This window comes from Orcinus orca, chromosome 9 (assembly GCF_937001465.1).
Source record: "Orcinus orca chromosome 9, mOrcOrc1.1, whole genome shotgun sequence".
NCBI classification, from domain to species: domain Eukaryota; kingdom Metazoa; phylum Chordata; class Mammalia; order Artiodactyla; family Delphinidae; genus Orcinus; species Orcinus orca.
In genome coordinates, this window is record NC_064567.1 from 46538465 (window position 1) to 46554447 (window position 15983).

Sequence of the window (15983 nt, forward strand, 5' to 3'; positions counted from 1 at the left end):
CTTTTTTTAATCCCAAAATTACTTGTACTCTTAAATTCAATAAATTAATCAGGGACTTCCCTGGTGGTGCAGTGCTTAAGAATCCACCTGCCAATGCAGGGATCATGGGTTCAATCCCTGGTCCGGGAAGATCCCATATGCCGCGGAGCAACTAAGCCCGTGCGCCACAACTACTGAGCCTGCGCTCTAGAGCCCACGAGTCACAACTACTGAGCCCACGTGCCACAACTACTGAAGCCTGCACGCCTACACCCTGTGCTCCGCAACAAGAAAAGCCACTGCAATGAGAAGCCCGCAGACCGCCACGAAGAGTGGCCCCCGTTCTCCGCAACTGGAGAAAGCCCGCGTGCAGCAACAAAGACCCAATGCAGCCAAAAATAAATAAAATAAATAAATTAAAAAAAATAAATTAGTCAAAATGGGACTCTTCTAAGCTACATGTTACACCCCTGATCACGTTGAATATGAGCAAGAGTTTATATGTTTTAAAGGTAGAAAAGTTAAAACCTCAATACCTTAGTGTTTCTACAGTGTTCTCCACTTGCTTCCTTTCACTTACTGAATGGATCTGTAAGTTGGTATAGACAATTTTTTTTTAAAAGACCAACTGATTGACTTCACTATATAAGTACAGTGAAGGAAAGAGATCGACGGTTTAGGTAAAAGAGTCTGGAACCAGAGACTTCGTATCCTGTGAACACCAATCTCCATCTGTCTCGCGTGCTCTCACACAGATAACCCGGTGTGCAGCCCTCTGTGGCAGGCACCCTCTGAGACGGTTCCCAGTGATCCCTGCCTCCTGGAATTCATACCCTTGTAACCCCTTCCCCTAGAGCACAGGCTGGACCTAGTGACTTGCTTCTAGCACATAGGGTATAGCAAAAGCAACGGGATATCACTTCTAAGATTAGGTTACAGAAAGACTGTCTTTCATCTTGGGTGCTCGCGCTTGCTTGCTGTAAGGGCAGCCAGCTGCCATTTGGGTGAGCTGCCTATGGGGAGACCCGTAGGACAGGGAACTGAGGGTGGCCTCCAGAGAACAGTCAGCAAGAGAGGCCTGCAGTCTAATAGCCACTGAAGAACTGAATCCTGCCAAACACCATGTGACTGACCTTGGAAGTGGATGCTCCCCGACTCAAGCCTCAGAGGAGGTTGTAGCCTGGCTGTCAGTTTGACTGCAACCTCATCGGAAACCTTGAACCAGAGGCACCCAGTGAAGCCACCTGGATTCCTGATCACAGAGACTGCGCGATAACACATGGTTATTGTTTTAAGCCACTAAGTTTGGGGGCAGTTTGTCCCTCAGTGATAGATAATTAACATGTCAAGTAAAACAAGAGATCAGAGTGGGAATGTGCTTGTCCAGAAGGAAGGCAGCCTCAGGAATCTGGGACTCCCGTAAGCAGGAGGACGAACAGAACACAGAGCACAAGGCTGGTGTGGGAGGAAGATGCAGAGGCGGAGGCAGTGCAGGCAAATGGTTAACACACAGTAAGGGCCACGGCTCAGACTGGGTTTCAGTCCTGGCTTTACTGCATCTCTTTGCATCACTTATTGAACCTCCCCAGGTTTCAGCAATATCATCTAACAGTACCCCCCTCATAGAGAGAACACATCTAAAGAGCACGGAGCAGCCCCTGCCACAGAGTGAGTGGCTGGCAGTTATGAATGGGGCTGGACTGGAGAAGGCGGCCTAATTCACTCCGAAGGGCGGTCTGTCTGCTCAGCGGGTTGGGGAGTCTGTGAACTTTTCCTGATGCGTTAACTGCCCAGGGCAGGTAGGGACTGCAGAAGCAGCGCCGAGGAGGCGTGAACTTACTTCTTTAGGTGGATCATCAGGTACCGGAGGGTCTCATAGTGGGCAGGAGGAAGCAGCATCAGCACTTCGTGGACCGCTTCCAGCCTCTCATCCGCACTGGAGATTTCTGTGAAGATCACACGTAATGAATATTCATGCAGTGTTGAAACATTAAAGTTTTCAGGGAAGTAACAAGAAGTTTGGTTTGTTCAGGTTGCAGAAAAAGGGGCAGTCTACTAACATTTCACTTAAAGTAATCGATGTGTTCCGTGTCTTGCCGTATTCCAGAAAAGGCTTTGAGGCTGGGAACCACGTGCGTGTTGAACGTCCACTGGCTGTGTGGCAGGAGGCTGCCCACGCTCCTTGCCCTCCAGAAACCTGCAGCCCTGCGGATGCTTGCTGGTGGCGTATGCACCGACTGTGTTTTGCCCATCTTCTGAACACTGGATTTGCTAGAAAACTCACTATCCCCAGCTTTAGTTTAAATTGGACCACACCTGGGAGAGTTCTCTTGAAGCTGTCTACCAGCTCTTTCCGTGGCAGCCTTCCATGACGGAACACACTCTACAATGCAAGGGCACCGGCAGGTGAGCCAGCCAGCTCAGTCTGCACTGATGGCACTTTTCACCAGAATGTTGGCACGGCTAAGCCCAGTGTGCCGTCCAGGTTAGGAAGTAGGTAGTAGGTATATTAACAATGGGAGGAAGCATGCATGCTTCTGCCTTTTAGGACTCTGATAGGTATTGGCAGCCACTCAAAGAAAGCTCCCCTGGTCACTCCTCCTGGGGCAGAGGGCACCCTGCTTCCAGAACCTTCTCCCCCAAGACCACCAGGACCCAGGAAAGAATGCGCTCACCAGGGAGTAGGGCCACAGCTCATCTGGAAAGTACACCTTGCACTAATCCCAGCCTGCCCCCATCTCTCCCCATCAGGTATCTTGTTATTATATTTAGCGACACATACCTTTAAAGGTTATATATTTTTTTAATAAAAAGTTCCTTGAGGTGTGCTTGACTTCTACGTCATTCATTCTAGCACCTAAATCTCCCCTTCCTCGCTATGCTCCTGGAAAAAGTGTAGTGCAATTCCCCCCACACCCCAACACACACATACACACTGTGGTTCTCTCTCCTGACGGCGGTGACCCAAGTGCCAAACCCTGCATGAGCAGCTATGGACTGATCGAAGTCCAAAGCTGACGTGCCATCCCTGGACCTGTGAGCTCAGCTCTCCAAGCCTAGCTTTCCTCCTCTGTACAATGGGATTAGAGCACGTGATTCATCAGGTAGATGGGAAGATTAAACAAGAAGATATTGGTGAGAGTTCCTAGTATAGTAGTTGACACAGTATATTCTGGGCATATTACTAATTTTGAACAGCATCAATGTGCAAAACTTGGGGTATGACTTTAATTGATTAGCAATGGGATTCTGCCTAATAGATGAAAGTAGTTAATCTATACAGTCCTCATTGAAGAACATCTGATTGTTTGCTGCAGAAACATTCTGCTTTCAACATATAAGAGTAAGCCTGACTGTGCTGGTTCCCAGCATAGGAGAAACGATGGGGAGAGACAGAACTGCCTGGCACCTAGCTTCAGCCGAGTAGAGCTGGCTTAGTACTGGGTCAACTCAGCTGGTGAACTATGCCTGGTTTTCTTTTAACTGTACCATTGTGCTCTCGCTTGGCAAAGCAAATCCTCATGCAATAATTTAATCAGGTCTGAGTTTTAATTTTCTTGAAGGCAAAAGCATTGCACTTAAAACTTTGGTGCCATTAAAAAATTAGTTCTCCATACTTACTTGCTGCTTCTATAAATTTGGAATAGGTATCATAGGTGATGACAGGAATGGGTAAGTCTCTGAAATACAGTTTAAGGGCTCCAGTGATGATGTTTATGTCTGGATAGATGTTGGCAGATATATCGGCCTTTTCACCATCTGAAAAACAATCAATGATCCAATTCCTAATTAGGACCTTATTTCACCAAGTTAAAGCATGCCCAGAAAGAAAAAAAAGATCCAACAATGAATGCTCCTTTACAAGTTTCAGCTGACTACTTTGGCTTCTAATAACACTGAGATGCAGGAAGTAACAAAAGAAGTTTGGTGAGAGGGATTTTGGGTCTGAGGGTAAGTGCAGCCAAAAAAGCAGTGAAATAGACTTAAAATAGTTCTTTGGGTCCCAGCCCCTGGTAATTTGCTAAATAGAAATCTAGCACAGTAATTTGTATTCTAGACACCAAGGTTCGTAACAGAATAACAATCTAATGTGAAGTAAAAAAAAAATCAAGAATCTCTTATTTAGTATTCTTTGGACTTGGATTTGAAGATCACATACAGAAAATAAGGGTTGAATATCTTCAGTTTCTGATGTCTCTTTCAGGCTTCCTGAAGTTTCTTTTCACTTGATTATTTCTCCCCTAGTCCCTAGGACTTTAATCTGGGAAACTTTAACCTTCCCTCATGTATAGGTAATGTTATATTTCTTACTATTTTTACAATCATTCTGAAGACATTTTTTGACTTTTTGTTTTACCATTAGTAAATACCAGTCCAATTTAATTGTTGCAGTCTATAAAACTTTTTGGATAGAAAAATGTTTCAATCATATAGGGATTATTAGCATTTTCCTTTATACAGAGAATTGAAAGAACAAATGCCTCAGCAAATTTGGTTCTGAGGATTAAAAAAGCTCCTAATGTACAGAAAACAATAAGAGTGTAGCAGATATGCCATCTGATCCCCTTATTTATGTACTTAACAAATATTTATTGAGAGTCTACCATGTGCCAGGCACTATGAAGCCCTAGTGCATCAGAGAAGAAAAGACATACGGTTGTCCCTCAGTATCCAAGGGGGATTGGTTCCAGGAACTTCCCACTGTGTGGACACCATAATCCAAGGATGCTCAAGTCTCTTATGTAAAATGGCTGAGTATGTGCATATAACCTATGCATATCCTCCAGTATACTTTAACTCATCTCTAGATTACTTACAATACCTAATACAATGTAAATGCTACATAAAGAGTTGCCAGCATGTGGCAAGTTCAAGTTCTGCTTTTTGGAACTTTCTGGAATTCAAAAAAATATTTTTGATCCATGATTGGTTGAATCTACGGATATGGAACCTGCAGATACAGAAGGCCAACTGTACTCCCTTCAGATATAACTCTAGTTAGACTGGGAGTCAGGCCTGCAACTCAACAATTACAAGGAAATAAGAAGACTGCTGTGCTGGAGACATGTGGAAACAAGGGGGCGGGCAGAGGAAAAGGAAATGGAATTCTTAGGTCAGCTTGGGGAGGTTGGGGAGGAGTCATGACAGAGGAAAGACTTGAGCTGACACCTGATGAATAGGTAAGTGCTTGCCAGGCAGAGATGTGAACACATTCTAGATGGACAGAGCAACGTGAACCCAGGTGCTTGTTCATGAAAAGAGGTAGGGTGTATTTCAGTATTGCTGGGGTACAGAGTATACAGACAGGAGGAACTGCTATGAGCCTGGACAGATAGGGCAGCTAGATCATCAGAGACCTTGTCTACCACTCTGCAGAGTGCAGGTCCTAGCTAGTGGGCTACACATTCCATCTGATTGGCTGTACCAGAAATATTTGGATCATTCAACAGATAATACAGATTCTTGGGCTCACTCAGCTTCCTGAATGAGTCCCCAGGGTGGGCCCTGGTGATCTGTATTTTTAATAAGTTCCCAAGTTGGCTCATGATATCTGACCTAAGAAAGCATATGGCCTAGAGGACGTGTGGCACCGTCACAAAGAACAAAAGGAGTTACCTCCTAACCTTCCCCTGCTTCACTGCCAGGGGTACCCCATCCCTATGCTCTCTTCTTTGGAGCTCTGGGAGAAGAAATCAAAGGGATCTGAGATGGAGGATGCAGAAGGTACCCTGGTACCATGTGAACTGACCATAAATGTCGGGCAACCAAGTCAAGAACCTTAATGGCACCGAATGCTGTCTGATCATTTTCAAGTAGTATTTTAAACTCACTTCTCCATAGGGTCAACTGTCCACGACTTTTAAAAAAACACTTTCCCCAGAGAAGCAGAGAACTATGATATTTGTAAACCGTTACTCCTTGGCTTCCTAAAGAACAGCTCTCAGTAGCTCTAAAAACCCATTTCCATTATGAGTAAAATCTGGTTCCAAAAGAGAGGACGCTAAGGATAAATCAGTTGGCACTCAAGAACGTGCAAGCCTACCTCTGTCAAATGCCATTTTGACATCTTCGATGTGTTCAGTAAACCCGGACACTCTATAAAGCCCTTCTGACTTTAATCCTGTTAAAAAAAGGGACAGACAGATTTTAACTTTAGCTTCCTAAAACATCTAAAAGAGAATCTGATTTCCTGTCTACACTGCGTGCTATCAGGAAATGAGCAAATACTGTCAGTGCTCTTATGTATTACATACTGTCACGTCAGAACTTGAACTTGTCCATCTTGGTTTCTGTGCAAGTCTGTCTTCATTTGCTTGTGTGGCAGTGGAGACCTCAGCAATCTGGTATTCCTCCTGCCTGGCTTTGCAAAGTGAACCCATGGTCAAGATTCTCGTCAACCGTGGTCTCCTGCTTCCTTTGTTCATCTGACAGCTGGATGTGATTTCACTGCAGCAAACTATTTTCCTCGCAGCAGCATCTCAATCCATATGCCGTACTGCATGTAGCAGTGTACTAGGTACACAATACAAGTATGCATGTGTGTGGTACCTATTATCCTGATTTTACTGGAACTATCCAGATTTTATAGCCTTATATGTTTCATCATAAACATGACAATATGTTAAATGTTTAACTACATATGATTGATTTGATTGGTATACCTTCAAATAAATGATCATACAAACGGATGCAGGAAAATAAAATTCTGTTGAATGATTCTGGAAACTTGATCACTGTATATTTAGTCTAAGGAAAAAGATGTGGGTTCTGCTCCTAGATCTCATTGATTTGTTAAGATATTTCCAAAGTATCTGAAGGGATAGAGGACAAGATTTCAGACCTTTTATGTCAAAAACTAGCTGCTATCAAACTATAGCTACAGCAATACTAAATAAGCAAATAAATAGCTTCTACTGCTGCTGCAGTATACTCTGTCAAACTCCTGATCACTGACATGCATTTCTGTTTTTCACATGTACTATCTGCCATATGTAAGGGCTGACATCGGGTCTGCATCAGAGACAACAAATGCATGGCATAAATACTACCCCTCCTCTCTCCTGTGACCAGAGGAGACATTCTTAATTGACCTCAGCATTTTCTCCCACTGAGCCCCACTCAGTTTCAGAATCCGTCTCAGGACAGTTGTCTAGGATGCCACTACCGATCTACTGAATTGGCCCACAAGATGGGGCCCGGTGTCATCCTGTTCTAGTTGGTGGTGCATGTAAGCATGCTCCAGTCCAGTTGTAACCTGCACGGCAACAGAGGCAAGGACACAGTGGCACAGGGGAGTACAGTGCAGTGGACACTAATGCTGCCTTTTGACAGAATAGGCCATGGGGAAGGTCTTACTGAGGAGCTATCTTTAAAGGACATCATGAAGGACAGGCTGGAGTTTGCCAGAGTTAGCAGAGGCTGCCAGCTCCCCGTCCAATACTAGTTCTCCACTTCCTCTGTTGTGATAAAACCCTTGGTTTTTAGAACAACATCCGCCGCAGAGGCCATTAACTCCTGGCCAGTGTGGAGAGAGCAGAAGTGATGTGTATAGTGCCTGGGTCATGGACTTGAAGAGAAAGGGTATGCCCTCTTGCCGTTGGCTGGAATGCAGATGAGATGGTGATAACCATCTGGGACCATGCAGATGAGGACAGCACTCAAGGATGACACAGCAACAGCCTGCAGGGCCTGGGTGCCTGTTCCTGGGCAGCTGCTCCATGAGCCCTGGGCTGCTGCCGGAGAGAGAGATTTCTAGCTTTTTGAAGACACTATTATTTGGAGTCTCTGTGACAGCATTGAAAGCTATGGGTTAAGTACATTGGTTAGACACACAGATTTGGAGGTGGAGTTAGGGGAGTTGGTCATTCCAAGAAAAAACCAAAAGAAATAACACAGTTGAGTCCTATTATGTTGGGCCCTGTACTAGGTCATTTATATGGATCAACTCATTTTAACCCTCATAACTACCTTAGGAGGTACAACTGATTCTGTTACTTTAAAGATGAGAAAACAGATATTCAAATGGAGTAAGTAACTTGCCCAAGGTCATACTATAGCTAATATGAGAAGGGGTTGGGAATCTAACTTCAAGTTCATGATCTTTTCACTCTGCCATATCATGCAGAAACAAGTGGTGGTAGAAGCATTTGGAGAACAATAAGAAGTTTGCTATGGGTGGAAGACAGGGTAAGATGTTGGCAGTGGTGGCAATGAAGCTGGGAATGGCAGCATCACGTGAATTTCTTCCAGCCCATCCTCTGGTTCTGCTCACATGCACAGGCCCCTAATGCCTGTAGCTCCAGTCCCTTTGCTGTGACTTCCGTATAAGTTCCTCACTTGTGCTATTCTAGCTCTTGTACTAGACATGCTTAGTGCTGTGCTCCCCGTGGACACATTAGACACCAGATGTGGTAGTGACTTTGCCCAAATTATTAGTAGTCTCTGATGAGGATCCCTATGGGATGATCCCAGCTTCTTGAGAGAAGCACAGGTACTGATTGTAGGCTCTGGAGAGGCTGATGATCTGACCCTTTGGGGTCGCGGAGTCCTCTAAACAGCAGGACCCAGGGCTGCTCTTCCCAGCCACTCATCCAGAGTCAGGGCACCCCCCTCAACTCGTACTCAGCTCAGCCCCTGCATCAACAGCTTCACCAGATTCCAAAGCTCCCATTCAGCTCTGACAGACACAGCAGTCAAAAGGCAGGAGGCATTTCTTACAATCTGAGATGAAATGAGCAAGTCTTAAGGGAACAGAATAGCTATCGTTTTCATCCTGTATGGAAGAGGGAATAATTTCCTCTCTCTAAAAGCTTTGGGATAACAAGTTACAATATCCTCCTTTGCTTTGTTTTGGAAAGAATGGGATGGTTGGCGAATGCATAAATACCTGTAGAATATATTAAGCCAATTTGGACACAATGATGGATACCAACTATAGCAGGGTAAACACATGGCAACAATGGTAAAAGCCTTTCCAGTTATCCAAATTACATCCAACAATCCAGTTCTCCCTAACCAGACTCTATCCACCATATCACTGAACATTTTGATACTGAAAAGTGGCCGAAACACAAATAAAGGAAAGATGACTCAAGCATAATATAAAGAATCTCTTCTTTGAAATGTTTCTATCTTCCTTGCCTTCTCAATTTTCAATGAATAGATCTTTTCAATTTTTTAACTCTCCTCTTTGAAATAAACAGAACCAATACTAGGAGTGAATTTCTATATGGTAGAAAATATATGTGTTGACCAAAAATTTCTTTACTTATTTAATAGAAGCATTTTCAAAGACTCGATTCAAACCTCACCTCTGCCATAAACCCTTTCTGAACTCTCCTCAGATAAGATTAAAATGTTTTCCTCTGTGACTCTGTGGTTTTTTTAAATAGTGCTTTGAATATATGTACTCACAGCATTTATTTATTTGCCCCCAACCCCTGATTCTGCATATTATGCTATGAATTTCCTGAAGGTGTGAACTGTGACTTTTATATCCCCAGTGTGTAGCACATGCTAAATGCTTAGCAAGTGTGTGTTAAATGCGTACATGCATGATTTATGTGTGACACAGAAATTGATGTCGTTGGTTGGATTTAGCATGTGTGCATGCATGCAACGCGTGCATGGGCCTGGGCAGGCCATTTCTCCAAGATCAGTACTGGAGAGTCAATTTAACAATTATAAGAAAGTCTCCTTGACAACAGTAAAAATAAAATCACTATAATAAGCAGGTGTTTTTTTTTCCAAACCTCTTGCTTCAATTTCCCGAATGCATATGTCTACCACCATGGGTCTCTGCATGTTGTGAGCCTTCACGAGTGTTGTCAGGTCACAACAGTACACCTTCTTGATCCTCTTGAGATCAGGTTGGCAGTCATTGGGAACATGCTTGGAACACTGTTTGTGTACGTTCAATCCACAGTCTGTAAATAAAGAAGCCACATTACGCTTGCCTGGCCCTTTTGTCAAAGCTCAACACAAATTATATGTTACCAAAAATAAAAATGAAAACACCCGGAGTTTGCTGTATCTCTCTGAAACATCCATCCCACTTAGAGGTGATGCTGTCCACAGATGAGTATGAAATCTATCTTTACTCATGAAACTTATATAATTCCATTTTTCTCAGTAAGCCTTCTCTGTGGCTGGACCATAAGAATAGAACATCTCATGGAGATAGTTTTGGTCATTAGCCAGGTTGTTTGTATGTTTTTTTTCCCTTTTGGAACTGGAAACTTTGGGTCCATATGAGGGCTTTTGGGTTTGGATTCCCAGAGCAAATTGTGTCTCATAAAGGGCACCTAGGACTTTTGCGAGGTTGTTTCCCTTAAGTTCGTGACATTCCTTTTATGGAAGACATGATGACTGTCTCTGTAGGAATCTCTAATCTTTGGTCTGAGAGACCCATGACCATTGGCATCCTCTTTCGCATTCCTGGAGAGTTGCCCATACTTTCCACTCCTGTCCTCCTTGCTGGGCAGTTTCAGTAGGCCGTTCTCCTTTCTACTTGCCTTATTTTGACACCTGTTGAGTGGAAATACTGTCTAACTGGCCACTGGTGGGAGTACCCGAGAGTTTACAATTTAGAACAATGCCATGTAATGTGATGATAAGACTAATTATTTATAAAGCTCATATCAAATCCAAAGCTGAAAAGGTGCTTTTAAGTTCAATGTGCCCATTAAAAGCCTTATTAGCAGTTGTTATCCACTGATGGAATCTCTCTAACAATAACAAGGCACAGTCTATGTTCTGGAAAATAAAAATTTAATGCTGAAGATGTTCAAAGTTGATTTGGTATCTATTCAAAGTACCTTCTAATACTGATTGTTTTTATAGGTGTGAAGAATAATAATATCATTTTTATATTTTATATACATATTATACACACATGATAATGAATATTGTAATCAGTTGCTTTAAATAAAAGCACTTAACTACACCAAGGATTTGAGAGGATCTAAACTTTTGTAAAATCATCAGAAAACGATTTTTGTCATTACATGGTTTTCATGTCATGTTTACTGGCTGAGTTCTGTCTATCCCCCTCCAAAGACAAAACCAGTTCTAATTATCTTAGCTTTATCAACATGAGAAGTTCAGCAAAGCTCAAGTAAACTTCAATAACATTTGATAGATCTATTTAGTGAATACAAATGTTGGTGAACTGAACTAAATAGAATAGGCTGGTTTTCTTGTTTGGATATAATAGCACCTACTCCTAGGGTTATCATGAGGATCAAATAAATTACTATATGTGAAGTCTGAAGTGTGGGAACACTACATTAGCGTTAAATAGAAGAAATAGCACATACGGTGATAGAAAATATAAGGATACCTGCCCAGCTGTGCTTAAGTTATTTCATTAGTCATTTTTACTCACTGAATTCTTACAAACTTCATTTAAAACAATTTTTTAGAAATGTGGTAAAATATACGTAAAATTCACCATTTTAGCCATTTTAAGTGTATAGTTTAGGGGCGTTAGGTACCTTCCCACTGTGTGCAGCCACCACCACCCATCTCCAAAGCTTTTTGCATCTTTCAAAGCTGAAACTCTGTACCCATAAAACAGTAACTCCCTGGACCCTCTTCCCCTCGGCCCCCGGCAACCACATTCTGCCTTCTGCGTCTATGAATGTGACTATTTTAGATGCCTCATAGAAGTGGAATCATACAGTATTTGTCCTTTCGTGACGGGCTTATTTCACTTAGCATAATGTCCTTAGGGTTCATTCATATTGTAGCCCATGACAGAATTTCCTGAAGAACATTCCATTTAAAGGCTGAATAATATTCCATTTTATGTATATACCACAATTTGTTTATCCATTCATCCACTGATGGATACTTGGGTTGTTTCTACCTTTTGGAACAATGTTGCTATCAACGTGGGTGTACAAAGGGCTGTTCCTTTCAGTTCTTTTGGGTATATACCCAGAAGTGGACCTGCTGGATTATAGGATAATTCTATTTTTAATTTCTTTATAAACTGCATTTTAAGGTCTGAAATGACAGTGTTTTTATGTAGAGTTAAATACTGATATTTCATTAAAATGAAGATGTTTTCTAACAGGTATAAAAATATTGTTTTTGCAAACGAATACAATTCTATATGCTATAAATAAAGTCTAGTTAATTTTAAAAATATTTAAATTATGTAAAATATGGAGAGTTGAGAGGTAATGATGGATATTCCAAACATTTAATGATCAGTTTTCAGTTCTCCTGCTGCTCAGAGGAAGTATGAGGTTAAACAGTGGCCATTGGAGAATAGTAACATAGCCTTAGAATTATGTTTTATTTAAAAAAAAAAACAAACACAGAAAAAAAAACCCAAAAAACCCAAACTCTCTTATCCCAGAGCAAGTTGCTGTTCACAGCTAATCTGAATCCCAGAGTTTTGTTCTTATAATATTGACTTTGGACCAGTTTCCTGCTGAAATTGGATAATAGAAGCAATTAGGGATATTTTTGGTAGGTATAATCTGAACAGGTTGAACTAATGACCACTGAGTAATTCAGATATTCCACCACTTTTCTCAGTGGTTGAACTGTGAGATACTTTGTAACTTTTGTGGTAATCAGGGTATCTAGATCATTTCTGGAGAGTCTGCCTCCAAACCTACATTTACTGCTTGCCTCATGGATCTGGGATGGGGGCAGGTAGAGGAATTGACATACATGAGCACGCTTGGACCTGTCCAGGTATCACCATAGGTGATTGCTGTATCTATATAGTAGAAGCTGAAATAGCCCTTTCCAGGCAGAGAAAGGATTTAAGGTCCCATGATCCTGTGAACCAAAATGGGCAGTATGGGGAAATAGATCATCATTTTTAATTTTTATTTTTTAAATTTTTATGGAAGTATAGTTGATTTACAGTGTTGTGTTAGTTTCAGGTATACAGCAAAGTGATCAGTTATGTATCTATCTTTTTCAGATTCTTTTCCCATATAGGTTATTACAAAATATTGAGTAGAGTTCTCTGTGCTATACAGTAGGTCCTTCTTGTTTATCTATTTTACATATAGTAGTGTGTATACGTTGCTCCCAAATTCCTAATTTATCTCCCCCGCCACCTTTCCCCTTTGGTAAACGTAAGTTTGTTTTCTGTGTCTGTTTCTTTTTGTAAATAAGTTCATTTGTGGGAAACAGATCATCTTAATGTAGTGTCATTAGCTTATTTTAAAAGCTTCATAAGAATTATTTTTTAAAATCATACCCTAGCAAGAAAGAAATCAGTCATGCTGTCAGTGGAAACCCAGTCAATGTATCACAGGAGGCTATCCTTGCTTCCGGCCGGAACTGTTCGCCAGAAAAAGCATGGCATGATGAAGTAGGAAGCCTGGTTACACATTAATTTGGCAATTCTTTGCTGTTTTGTTAGATGTATCTTAATAAGGTGTGCTGTGTGCTCTTAGCAATGGGTGTGTGTGTCTAGTTCTAGGTGGAAAAGCACCTAGGGTTTCAAAGCACTTTGAAAATATGTGATATCAAATCAAGGTGTGTATTTTCACTGCTAATCTGATGGCAGAAAAATACTGGGCATGATGGGCTCTGGAGCCAAATCAATGTTCCACCACCTACTATGTGGCCAGGGGAAATTAATGATGATCATTAAGGCTCAGTTTCTTCATCTATTTAATGGGGAGAATAACTGCATCTCCCCGAAGGTTCACTGGTGAGGCTAAATGGCATGATAAATAGAAGATGGGAAACCAATGTAACTTTTCTATCTATGCAATTCCATTGGAATTGATTTAGTTTTTTCTTTTAAGGACAGCTACCTAGTTTGGATGGCAGGTAGGTGCCTAAGAAAATATACTCCCCTGGATTTTTTTCTTTTCTTGTATAAACAGAGATAATCCTTTTCATTCTAGCAAACACCTAGAGGAGTTTCTCCATTAAGCACAGAGATGCCTTGAATCTTCCAGAAAGCTAGACTTCTGAGCTAATCTGGGCCTATTTCCCCGCTCTGGAGAGATGCCCTCCAGCTCATCATTGCGGCGCTTGATGTAAATGGAAAAGGGGAAGGAAAGCTCCGTGCCTACCTGAGCATCGGACTCCTTGGGCGATAAGCCCCCACATGAAGTTGGCGCAGTATTCACACCAGTGCGGGCCTCGGAACGTGTGGACCTGTGAGCCAAGACGAAGAAAAGCGTTAGAGAAGTCAGTCACCTGGAGGCAGGTGGCCTTGGACATGAAACGAACAGACGCCAAGGAACAAAGGCCTGAGTGGGAGTGAGCATCCCTCACTGGGCGTTGTCTTTCCAGTGGGGATGAGTTGCGAACAGACCTGGAAAAAAACAGAGCTGTGCTTTGATTTTTGAAAATCCTCCACTGAGCCTCCATGCCCCACACCAGAGCCAGAAAGGAATGTGGAGAAACAGTAAGAGGACAGGGCCATGCCATCAGCTAAGGAATGAGACTCTCCCTACCCCAAACAAGGCACTGTATGGAAAAACCTAAGAGAGCCTGAGCTGGTTGCTATAACCTGCATTTAGCTCAGCAAGTTCTGGAAGGCAGACCTCAGTTACTGTGGCCTTTTGACCAAAGCTGCCCTATCTATAGAATATCCAGGTAGGTATAAATAAGACATGACTATGGGAAAATTAGAAGGTTCCAAGGCTTTAAGCCACTTTCAGAAGAGGCATTTAAAAAGTGAGGGAGTTCGGGCTTCCCTGGTGGCGCAGTGGTTGAGAGTCCGCCTGCCGATGCAGGGGACAAGGGTTCGTGCCCCGGTCCGGGAAGATCCCACATGCCGCGGAGCGGCTTGGCCCGTGCGCCATGGCCGCTGAGCCTGCGCATCTGGAGCCTGTGCTCCGCAACGGGAGAGGCCACAACAGTGAGAGGCCCGCACACCGTAAAAAAAAAAAAGTGAGGGAGTTGGCTGAAAATGAAGGCTACCAATAGGGCCTATAGAATTGCCTTCCCCAGAGAGGTGTCTGCATTCAGTAGGCCCCGGTGTGACCTCTGGGTGTGTGTAAGTTGAAAGTCCCTTCTGATTGGCCAAGGTGCCAGCCTCATTGGTTGGTGGCCAAGTCAGTTGTTAAATATTTTGAACATCATGAAGTAAGGATGGTCTTATCTCTCATTATTCAGGTACAGGTCCACCTGTGACAGGACCATGTATTAAGTCATGATTTAAAACAAAAATAAAACAAAACAAAAATACATGTTCCCGGGAACCAATGAGCTGCAAGAAGCAGAGCTAGGGGAATCCTTGAAAGCAAATGTGGTTGAAGTAAGCCAGAAACCATCACAGGCAGTCTATTTGGGGGCATATCAATCTATGTGAAGAGGTCTTGAATTTTTACAAAATTAAAATATTATGAGACTGTGTGGCTCCTATAAGGACCTTCAAAGTTTTAAACCTCCATTAACAAATAAAAGACATGCAGACAATATTATTTTTTTAAGAGACTGGGAGGCCTGTACAACCCTGTATAGTCAGGATGACAACTACGGTCACAATTTGGGAAGATGTTCATCAGAGCTCTACTTAAGAAAAAATGGCATCACTTTGAGATCTTTATTTATTTATATATACTAGTAATTGGGTATCCATAAAGTGACAAATGAAACAAGCTTGGTTCCCTCCTAATGGCACTCACAGATTTGTCAAGGCAGAGAAAGTAGTCAATCAACCCATCAAAAAGAGCAACTTTTGACCACGGTTTCTATGCAATAAAACTAAGTTATAATAGTCTTTTGGTATTTCAGTTTGTCACATGCAAACTGCCCCCCTTATACTATTTCTCCTTTGAAAAATGATCGGGGGGGAGAAAAAAACCTCTCAGAATTATTTTTACTAAAATGGAGAATCGTGCTGCAAGGAAATGACACTAAGATATGACAAAGCACCCCTTGCTGGAATGCAGAGAATCCATCCGAGGGAGCATTTGAATTCTCCCAGAGCCAAAATGTCATGATTCATTGAAAGGCCCATTCACATTAAATGTGGTACTAAAAGAATTCCTCAGTAAAGTGTCCTTCTG

The 15983-nt window shown here is 42.4% G+C and overlaps 1 protein-coding gene across 3 annotated transcripts in view; it reads right to left on the reverse strand.

Annotated features, from left to right (window-relative positions):
• The window catches only part of CHN2 (chimerin 2), a 334133-nt gene that overhangs the window by 10192 nt on the left and 307958 nt on the right, over positions 1–15983 (reverse strand). For all 3 annotated transcript variants that reach the window (XM_033420595.2, XM_004265678.4, XM_033420597.2), the window contains 5 exons: positions 14037–14121; positions 9732–9905; positions 6023–6100; positions 3601–3738; positions 1820–1925 (listed from right to left, as the gene is read on the reverse strand). In XM_033420595.2, coding sequence (XP_033276486.1) covers positions 1820–1925; positions 3601–3738; positions 6023–6100; positions 9732–9905; positions 14037–14121 — 581 coding nt within the window. The remainder of the gene's footprint in view (positions 1–1819; positions 1926–3600; positions 3739–6022; positions 6101–9731; positions 9906–14036; positions 14122–15983) is intronic.